This window comes from Opisthocomus hoazin, unplaced genomic scaffold (genome assembly GCF_030867145.1).
Source record: "Opisthocomus hoazin isolate bOpiHoa1 unplaced genomic scaffold, bOpiHoa1.hap1 HAP1_SCAFFOLD_145, whole genome shotgun sequence".
Classification (NCBI taxonomy): domain Eukaryota; kingdom Metazoa; phylum Chordata; class Aves; order Opisthocomiformes; family Opisthocomidae; genus Opisthocomus; species Opisthocomus hoazin.
The window spans coordinates 175,672-185,224 of record NW_027448844.1 but is presented as its reverse complement, the minus strand read 5'-3'; the positions used below and the strand labels follow the sequence as shown (position 1 = coordinate 185,224).

The window sequence follows — 9,553 nt, the reverse complement described above, 5'->3', positions numbered from 1 at the left end:
TGATTCGGGGGGTCCGTGAGGGGATTCGGGGGGTCCGTGAGGGGATTCGGGGGGGGGAGGTTATACTTGAGGGGATTGGAGGGGTCCGTGAGGGAAACTGGGGGGGTCTGTGAGGAGAGGGGGGGTCCCATGAAGGGATTGGGGGGGGTCCGTGAGGGGATTCGGGGGAGAGGGTATACGTGAGGGGATTTGGGGGGTCTGTGAGGAGAGGCGGGTTCCGTGAGGGGATTGGGGGGTTCCGTGAGGGGATATGGGGGGTCCTGCGAGGAGATGTGGGACCTGGGAGGGGATTTGGGGGGTCCGTGATGGGATTTGGGGGGTCTGTGAGGAGAGAAGGGGTCCCATAAGGGGATCGGGGGGGTCCGTGAAGGGGTCAGGGGGGTCCGTGAGGGGATTCGGGGGGAAGGGTGTACATGAGGGGATTTGGGGGGGTCTGTGAGGGGATCTGGGGGGTCTGTGAGGAGACGGGGGTTCCGTAAGGGGATTGGGGGGGTCCGTGAGGGGGTTTGGGGGGCCTGTGAGGAGAGGGGGGTTCCGTGAGGAGGTCAGAGGGTTCTGTGAGGAAATTCGGGACGGCTGGGGGGGAGGGGGGGTCCCTGAAGGGTTTCGGGGGTCTGTGAGGAGAGGGGGGTCCCGTGAGGGGATCTGGGGGGTCTGTGAGGAGAGGGGGTCCCGTGAGGGGATTTGGGGGTCTGTGAGGGGGTCAGGGAGGTCTGGGGGGGTGGGGGATCCTGTGAGGGGATTTAGGGGGGTCCGTGAGGGGCTATGGGGGGGTCCGTAGGGCGAGGGGGCTCTCGTAAGGGGATTGGGGGGGTCCGTGAGGGGGTTCAGGGGGTCTGTGAGTGGGGGGGGCACGGTCGGTGAGGAGCAATGGGGTCTGTGAGGGGAGGGGGTCCCGTAAGGAGATCAGGGGGTTCCGTGAGGGGATATGGGGGGGGCCGGGGGGTGTGGGGGGTGGGATGTCCCTGAGGCGGGGGACACTTGTCCTGTGTGTGTCCCCCCCCCGTCTGTAAGGAAAAGGGGGGCTCTTGGGGGGGGGGCCGATCCCTTGTCTGTGACAAGAGCAACCCATGGGGGGAGAAGGAGGAGCCCCAGGGTTTTTTTGGGGGGGGGGTGTCTCCCCCATCTTGGGGGGGTCTTGTCAGAGGAGGCCCCTGGTCTGTAAGGGGGAACCGGGCGCGGGGGTCCGTATTTTGGCGAGGGAGAAAGGTGGGGGGGGGTCACAGTGTCTGTGAGGGGAAAGGGGGGGGCTGTGTCTGTGGGGAGGGGGGGGGGGCTTGTGCCATTTGGGGGGGGCACTGAGCCCCACGTGGTGAGGAGGAGCCCCACAGGGACAAAGCTGCCCCAGTGTCAGTGGGGGAGAAGCCCCCCACCCCCCTAGTTTTTCTAAGAGGAGAAAGGGGGTTCTGTAATTGGGGGGGGGGGCTCACCTCACCGCCCCCCCCCCCCCCAGATTACGTCTACTTCGAGAACTCCTCCAGCAACCCCTACCTCGTCCGCCGCATCGAGGAGCTCAACAAGGTGAGGGGCTGCCTCCGTGGAGGAGGGTGGGGGGCACAGCACCTCGGGGGGCCCCCCCTGCTGCTCCTGGGGGGGTGGGGGTGCTTCTGCCCCCTCCTCACCACCGTGTGCCCCCCCCCCAGACCGCCAACGGCAACGTGGAGGCCAAGGTGGTCTGCCTCTTCCGCCGGCGGGACATCTCCAGCAGCCTCAACAGCTTGGCCGACAGCAATGCTCGTGAGTGGGGGGGCTGCTGCGCCCCGGGGGGGGCCGCTGGGGAGGGGGGCCCCCCTCTGACCCCCCCCCCGCCACCCCAGGGCTGGGCTGTGGCAGGGGGCAGAGCCTGGGGGCTGTCATCTCCCTGGGGAGGGGGTCACGGCTCGGGGTGGGGGGAGCTGCCTTGTCCCTGGGGTGATGCTGGGGGGGGTCTGGCCTTGTTGGGGGGGGGGGGGCGGCGGCAGCGGGGGGGGGGGTCTGGCCTTGTTGGGGGGGGGCCCCAGGGCTTCCTGTGTGTGCGAGGAGGGCTGGGCTCCCCCCTTTCCCCCCCCTGCCCGTGGTCTGGGCCGCTGCCAAAACCGGGGCGAGGGAGAACAATGCGGCTCCTGGGCGGGGGGGGCCCCCGGGGGCCCCCCCTCTGCCCCCCCCCTTCTGTCCCCCCCCAGGCGAGTTCGAGGAGGAGTCCAAGCAGCCCACCATGACGGAGCAGCAGCGTCACCAGCTGAAGCACCGCGAGCTCTTCCTCTCCCGGCAGTTCGAATCGCTGCCCGCCACCCACATACGGTGCGTGGGGAGGGGGCGTGGGGGGGGGGGGTTTGAGGGTGGGGGGGGGCCTCGCCGTGACCCCCCCCCCCCCACCCCACTCCCCGCGTCTCGCAGGGGGAAGTGCAGCGTGACGCTGCTCAACGAGACCGACATCCTGGGGCAGTACCTGGAGAAGGAGGTGAGCCCTGCGGCCCCCCCACACCCTCGGGGGCCCCCCCACACCCTCGGGGGCCCCCCCACACCCAGCTGAGCCCCCCCCCCCGTTGTTTTTTTTCCCCTCCAGGATTGTTTTTTCTACTCGTTGGTGTTCGACCCGTCCAGAAAACCCTCCTGGCCGACCAGGGCGAGATCCGGGTCGGCTGCAAGTACCAGGCGGAGATCCCAGACCGCTGGCCGAAGGTTTTGGGGGGGTGGGGGGGCTGTGTGGCGCGTGGGGGGGTCCCTGTGATACAGGGGGGGTGTTCAGGCTGACCCAGCCCCCCCTCGCTCCCCCCCCTCAAGGCGAGTCGGACAACCGGAACCAGCAGAAGATGGAGATGAAGGTGTGGGACCCCGACAACCCGCTGACGGACCGGCAGATCGACCAGTTCCTGGTGGTGGCACGGTGAGCTGGGGGCGAAGGGGAGGTGGGGGGCCCTCCCCCAGCCCCCCAGGGGCGCTGACACCCCCACCCCATCCCCGTGTGTCCCCCCCCACCCAGCGCCGTCGGCACCTTCGCCGCGCCCTGGACTGCAGCAGCTCCATCCGGCAGCCCAGCCTGCACATGAGCGCGGCCGCCGCCTCCCGGGACATCACGCTGGTGAGGGGTGGGGGGATCGAGAGGGGACCCCAATTCCTCTTTTGGGGGGGTCCTGCTGATTTGCACACCCCCCCTTGTTTTTTTTTGTTTCCCCCTGCTTTCTGCCCAGTTCCACGCCATGGACACGCTGCAGCGCAACGGCTACGACCTGGCCAAGGCCATGTCGACGCTGGTGCCGCAGGGGGGGCCGGTGCTGTGCCGCGACGAGATGGAGGAGTGGTCGGCCTCCGAGGCCATGCTCTTCGAGGAGGCACTGGAGAAGTACGGAAGGATTTCAACGACATCCGGCAGGATTTTGTGAGTTTGTGGCCTGGGAGGGGGGGGGGGGGGGGAAACGGGGCGAAGGGGCCCCCCCCGGGTGCGAGGTCTCGCTCTCCCGTCCTCTCCCCGCAGCTCCCCTGGAAGTCCTTGGCCAGCATCGTGCAGTTCTACTACATGTGGAAAACCACCGACCGCTACATCCAGCAGGTGAACTGGGGGGGCTGCTGCGGGGTGGGGGGGGCTGCTGCGGGGTGGGGGGGCTGCTGCGGGGAGGGGGGGGCTGCTGCGGGAGGGGGGGGGCTGCTGCGGGGCTGGGGGGCTGCTGCGGGGCGGGGGGGGCTGCTGCGGGGCGGGGGGGGCTGCTGCGGGGCGAGGGGGGCTGCTGCGGGGCCGGGGGGGGCTGCTGTGGCTTGGGGGGGCTGCTGCGGGGCGGGGGGGCTGCTGCGGTGTGAGGGGGGGGGCTGCTGCGGGGTGGGGGGGGCTGCTGCGGGGGGGGGGCTGCTGCGGGGCGGGGGGGGCTGCTGCGGGGCGAGGGGGCTGCTGCGGGGCCGGGGGGGCTGCTGTGGCTTGGGGGGGGCTGCTGCGGGGCGGGGGGGGCTGCTGCGGGGTGAGGGGGGGGGCTGCTGCGGGGCGGGGGGGGCTGCTGCGGGGGGGGGGCTGCTGCGGGGCGGGGGGGGCTGCTGCGGGGCGCGGGGGGGGCTGCTGCGGGAGGGGGGGCTGCTGCGGGGTTGGGGGGGCTGCTGCGGGGCGGGGGGGCTGCTGTGGGGTGGGGTGGGGGCTGCTGCGAGCCCCCACCCCCCCGTCTTACCCCCGGGGCCTTTGCTCGCAGAAGAGGCTGAAGGCAGCGGAGGCGGACAGCAAGCTGAAGCAAGTCTACATCCCCACCTAGTGAGTTGGGGAGGGGGTGCTCCTGGGGGGGCCTGGGACCCCCTCCTGGGCCTGGGGGGGGGAAGATGGGCCCCCCCCGACCCCCCCCATTCCTCTTCTGCGCAGCACGAAGCCGAACCCCAACCAGATCATCTCGGTGGGCTCCAAACCCGGCATGAACGGGGCCGGCTTCCAGAAGGGGCTGACCTGCGAGAGCTGCCACAGTCAGTGGGGCGGGGGGAGGGGGGGAGGGGGTGGGGGTCCCAGGGCTGGGGAACAGAGGGGGGAGGGGATCGGGGGGTCCTGAGGCTGGGGCACCCCGGGGCTGGGCACTGGGCAGGAAGGGAGGGTCTGGGGGGATGTTGGGGGGGGGGGAGGGTTATGGGCAGCAGTGGGGCAGGAGCAGGGGTGTACAGGGGTTGGGGGGAGGCAGGATGGGGGGGTTGGGGGGCAGCTCTCGGTGCGGGGAGGCAGGAACAGGGGCATATAGGAGCTGGGGGGCAGCAGGGTGGCTGGAAGGGTTGGGGGGCAGCTCTAGGGGCCGGGGGGGTCAAGATGGGGGGCAGCAGGGCAGCTACAGGTGCTGGGGGGCCTCTCTAGGGTCTGGGGGGCAGCTCTAGGGGCTGTGGGGCTGGATGAGGGGGGGTCAGAGGGTAGGATTGGGGGCAGGGGGGCTGGATGGGGGGCAGCAGGCAGCTATAGGTGCTGTGGGGCAGAAGGAAGAGCAGATAGGGGATGGGGGTAAGGTGGGGGGTCGGGGGCAGCTCTAGGGGCCGGGGGGTTCAAAATGGGGGGCAGCAGGGCAGCTACAGGTGCTGGGGGGCCTCTCTAGGGTCTGGGGGGCAGCTCTAGGGGCTGGGGGGCAGGATTGGGGGAGTTGGGGCAGCTCTAGGGGCTGGGGGGCTGGATGGGGAGGCAACAGGGAAGCTACAGGTGCTGGGGGGCAGGTTGGGTGGCTGGGGGGCAGCTCTAGGGGCTGGGGGGCAGGATTGGGTGGGTGGGGGCATCTCTAGGGGCTGGGGGCAGGATGGGGGAGTTGGGGGCAGCTCTAGGGGCTGGGGGGCAGGATTGGGGGGGCAACAGGGCAGCTACAGGTGCTGGGGGGCATCTTTAGGGGCTGGGGGGCAGGATTGGGGGCAGCAGGCAGATGTAGGGGCTGGGGGGCAGGATTGGGGGGCAGCAGGCAGATGTAGGGGCTGGGGGCAGGATTGGGGGGCAGCAGGGCAGATCTAGGGGTTGGGGGGGCAGCAGGGCAGATGTAGGGGCTGGGGGGGCAGGATGGGGGGGCAACAGGGCAGCTACAGGTGCTGGGGGGCATCTTTAGGGGCTGGGGGCAGGATTGGGGGGCAGCAGGGCAGATCTAGGGGCTGGGGGGCAGGATTGGGGGGCAGCAGGGCAGATGTAGGGGCTGGGGGGCAGGACGGGGGGGTCGGGGGGCCGTTCCCCAGGGCAGGCAGCAGCCCCTCCGGGTCTCGGTGCCCACCTGGGGGGGGTGGGGGTCCTCACCGCCCCCCCACTCCCCCCCCCCCAGCCACCCAGTCTGCCAGTGGTACGCCTGGGGCCCCCCCAACATGCAGTGCCGCCTCTGCGCCTCGTGCTGGATCTACTGGAAGAAATACGGGGGGCTGAAGACCCCCACCCAGCTGGAAGGGGCCGCCCGCAGCGCCTCGGTGAGCCCCAGGGCGGGCAGAAGGGGGGGGTCCCGAGCCCCCCAACCCCCCCCCGACCCCCCCCAACTGACCGCCGCCCCCGCAGGAGCCCCACTCGCGGGGTCACCTCTCGCGCCCCGAGGCGCAGAGCCTCTCGCCCTACACCACCAGCGCCAGCCGGGCCAAGCTGCTGGCCAAGAACCGCCAGACCTTCCTGCTGCAGACCACCCGCCTCACCCGCCTGGCGCGCCGCCTCTGCCGCGACGTCCTGCAGCCCCGCCCGCGCCGCCCGCCGCCCCTACGCCCCCATCAACGCCAACGCCATCAAGGCCGAGTGTAGGGACGGCGGGGGGGAGCCCCCCAACCCCGCGCCGGACCCTTCCTCATTTTATTTCCCCCCCCCTCTTCCTCCAGGCTCCATCCGCTTGCCCAAGGCGGCCAAGGCTCCGCTCAAGATTCACCCGCTGGCCCGGCTGCCGCTCGCCGCCATCGTCAAGGAGCTGGGTGAGGGGCTGGGGGGGGACGGGGCGGGGGTCCGGACCCCTCTGTGGGGCAGGATGGGGTCAGGGGGGTGTTCGGACCTCTGTGGGGCAGGCTGGGGGTCTGGGGGGGTCCAGACCCCTGTGTGGGGCAGGCTGGGGGTCTGGGGGGTGTTCGGACCTCGATGGGGCAGGCTGGGGTCTGGGGGGGTCCAGACCCCTGTGTGGGCAGGCTGGGGGTCTGGGGGTGTTCAGACCTCTGTGGGCAGGCTGGGGGTCTGGGGGGGTCCAGATCCCCATGTGGGGCAGGCTGGGGGTGTGTGGGAGGTGGGCAGAGCTCTGTGTGGGGCAGGATGGGGGTCTGGGGGGTGTTCAGACTCTGTGGGGCAGGCTGGGGGTCTGGGGTGTCAGATCCCCCTGTGGGGCAGGATGGGGTCTGGGGGTGTTTGGACCTCTGTGGGGCAGGCTGGGGGGGTCTGGGGGGGTCCAGACCCCTGTGTGGGGCAGGATGGTGGTCTGGGGGTGTTCGGACCTCTGTGTGGAGCTGGGGGGGGGTCCAGATCCCCATGTGGGGCAGGTGGGGGGTGTCTGGAGGTGTGCAGACCCCTGTGTGGGGCAGGCTGGGGGTCTGGGGGGTGTTCGGACCTCTGTGTGGGGCAGGATGGGGTCAGGGGGGTGTTCGGACCTCTGTGGGGCAGGCTGGGGGTCTGGGGGGGTCCAGACCCCTGTGTGGGCAGGATGGGGTCTGGGGGGTGTTCTGACCTCTGTGGGCAGGTTGGGGGTCCGGGGGGGTCCAGATCCCCCTGTGGGGCAGGCTGGGGGTGTCTGGGAGGTGGGCAGAGCTCTGTGTGGGGCAGGCTGGGGGTCTGGGGGTGTTCAGACCTCTGTGGGCAGGCTGGGGGTCTGGGGGGGTCCAGATCCCCCTGTGGGGCAGGCTGGGGGGTCTGGGAGGTGGGCAGAGCTCTGTGTGGGGCAGGATGGGGGTCTGGGGGGTGTTCGGACCTCTGTGGGGCAGGATGGGGGTCTGGGGGGGTCCAGACCTCTGTGTGGGCAGGATGGGGTCTGGGGGGTGTTTGGACCTCTGTGGGGCAGGCTGGGGGGGTCTGGGGGGTCCAGACCCCTGTGTGGGGCAGGATGGGTCTGGGCGGTGTCCGGACCTCTGTGGGGCAGGCTGGGGGTCTGGGGGGGTCCAGATCCCCATGTGGGGCAGGCTGGGGGGCTGGACCCCTGGGTGGGGTGTGGGGTCCGGCCATGGGGGCTGCAGGGGGGGGGGGGGGGGGTCCCCAGGGGTGTGGTGCCTGGCTTGGGGGTGGCTGGGGGGCACAGGGGGGGTCCCTGGGGGTGCAGGGGAGGTGGAAGGCTGGGGGGTGGTTGGGGGGGGCACAGGGTCTGCTTGGGGGCTTTTGTGGGATCTGTGGGGCAGTGGGGGGGGTCCTGTGGGGCTGGGGGGGGCCATGGGGCAGCCCCTGATACCCCCCCCCGCCCCCGCAGCGGCGCAGGCCCCCCTGAAGCCGAAGACCCCGCGGGGCACCAAGACCCCCATCAACCGGAACCAGCTGAGCCAGAGCCGGGGGCTGGCGGGGCTGGGGGGCAAGAGGGGCTACGAGGGGGGGGGGGCGAGGGCCACCGCCCCCCCGGGTCCGGGTAGGGGGCCCTGGGGGGCGGCGAGCGGGGGGCGAGGGCCGCAGGGCCCCCCCCCCCCGGGGTGGGGCCTGGGGGTGAGGGTGGAGCCTTGGGGTGATTGGCAGGGGGTGGGGCCTGGGGGAAGAGGGTGGAGTGGCTGGGGGTGATTGGCAGGGGTGGGGCCTGGGGGAAGAGGGTGGAGCCTGGGGGTGATTGGCAGGGTGGGGCCTGGGGAAGAGGGTGGAGTGGCTGGGGGTGATTGGCGGGGTGGGGCCTGGGGGAAGAGGGTGGAGCCTCGGGGTGATTGGCAGGGGTGTGGCCTGGGGGAAGAGGGTGGAGTGGCTGGGAGGGGTCTGGGATAATTGGCAGGGGGTGGAGCCTGGGGAAGGGGGTGGAGACTGGGGGGTGATTGGCAGGGGTGGAGCCTGGGGTGTGATTGGCAGGGGTGGGGACTGGGGAAGGGGGATAGTGGCTGGGGTCAGGGTGGAGCCTTGGGGGAAGAGGGTGGAGCCTGGGGGTGATTGGCAGGGTTGGAGCCTGGGCAAAGGGGCTGGATCTGCTGGGGGTGATGGGCAGGGGGTGGAGCCTGGGCAAACCAGTTGGACCAGTTTTTTGGGGGGAGGAGTCTAGTGTGATTGACACGGGGTGTGGCCTGCAGGAACGGGGCTGGCCCTGATTGGTGGGGAAAGGGCCTGTGGGCGGGGACTGTGCTGGTTAGCGGGATGCGCCGGGGGGTGACTGACACCTCCAGGCGATAGGGGGCGTGGCCGGGCGGGGGAGGCGGCGCCCGATTGGCCGTGGGGCGGGGCTTGACGGGCGCCCCCCTGCCGGCCCAGGTCGGGGCCTCGGGGCTGCCGTTCTCGGCCAACGGGCGCCCCCTGGCGGCGGGATTGCGCGCCGGCCCCCCCCCAGCCAGCAAACGCCAGAAGCTGAACCCGGCCGACGCCCCCAACCCCGTCGTCTTCGTGGCCACCAAGGACACCAGGTACGGGGAGGGGGACACCCACCGCGGGGCACAATCCCGGGGAGGCGGCGGGGCGCTGGGGGGGTGCCCCTGGCCGCCTCTAACCCCCCCCCCCCCCCCCCCAAAGGGCGCTGCGGAAGGCGCTGACGCACCTGGAGCTCCGGCGTGCTGCCCGCCGCCCCAACCTCCCCTCAGGGTGAAAGCGGGGCTGCGGCGGGGGGGGGCCCTGGCACCCTCCGCCCCCCCCCACCCCGCCAGCACCTCCGAGCCATCGTCCTGGAGGACTGACCTCCCCCTCCCCCCCCGCCGCCGGGCCGGGCCCCTTTTGTATTTTTTTTATTTCTCTAGAAACCGCGGGGGGGTGTGTGTGTGCCCCCCCCCCGGCTGCTTCCCCCTCCCCCCCCCCCCTCCCCTTTTGTACGTGGAGCGACGCCCCCGGTTTTGTATCTCGGGCTGTCCCGGTTCTGTAGCGACAGGAAATAAAAAAACGGACGATTTTTTCTTCACCGGGAGCCCAGAAACGGCGGGGGGGGGGGGGTGGGGGGGGGGACACGGGGGCGGCAGTCCGGGCGGAACGCTTCCGGCAGGTCACGTTTCCGGGGGGGGACCCGAGCGCGCGCGGACGTTCCCTGAGGAGGAGGGGGGGAAG

At 71.6% G+C, this 9,553-nt stretch overlaps 1 protein-coding gene across 1 annotated transcript; it reads left to right on the top strand.

Moving 5' to 3' along the window:
- Positions 1-1,381: 1,381 nt before the first annotated feature.
- MTA2 (metastasis associated 1 family member 2) lies at positions 1,382-9,537 on the top strand (the record flags this gene model as incomplete). Its single annotated transcript, XM_075412055.1, is given in 24 exon segments — positions 1,382-1,521; positions 1,644-1,737; positions 2,163-2,280; positions 2,377-2,440; positions 2,546-2,576; positions 2,579-2,661; positions 2,739-2,866; positions 2,963-2,976; positions 2,979-3,061; positions 3,171-3,327; positions 3,330-3,358; positions 3,455-3,529; positions 4,152-4,210; positions 4,316-4,422; positions 5,729-5,859; positions 5,945-6,118; positions 6,120-6,174; positions 6,253-6,342; positions 7,809-7,924; positions 7,926-7,961; positions 8,777-8,925; positions 9,032-9,087; positions 9,090-9,321; positions 9,492-9,537. Coding segments are annotated over 24 exon segments (2,267 nt in total), but the record flags the coding sequence as incomplete, so codon positions are not given.
- Positions 9,538-9,553: the final 16 nt, after the last annotated feature.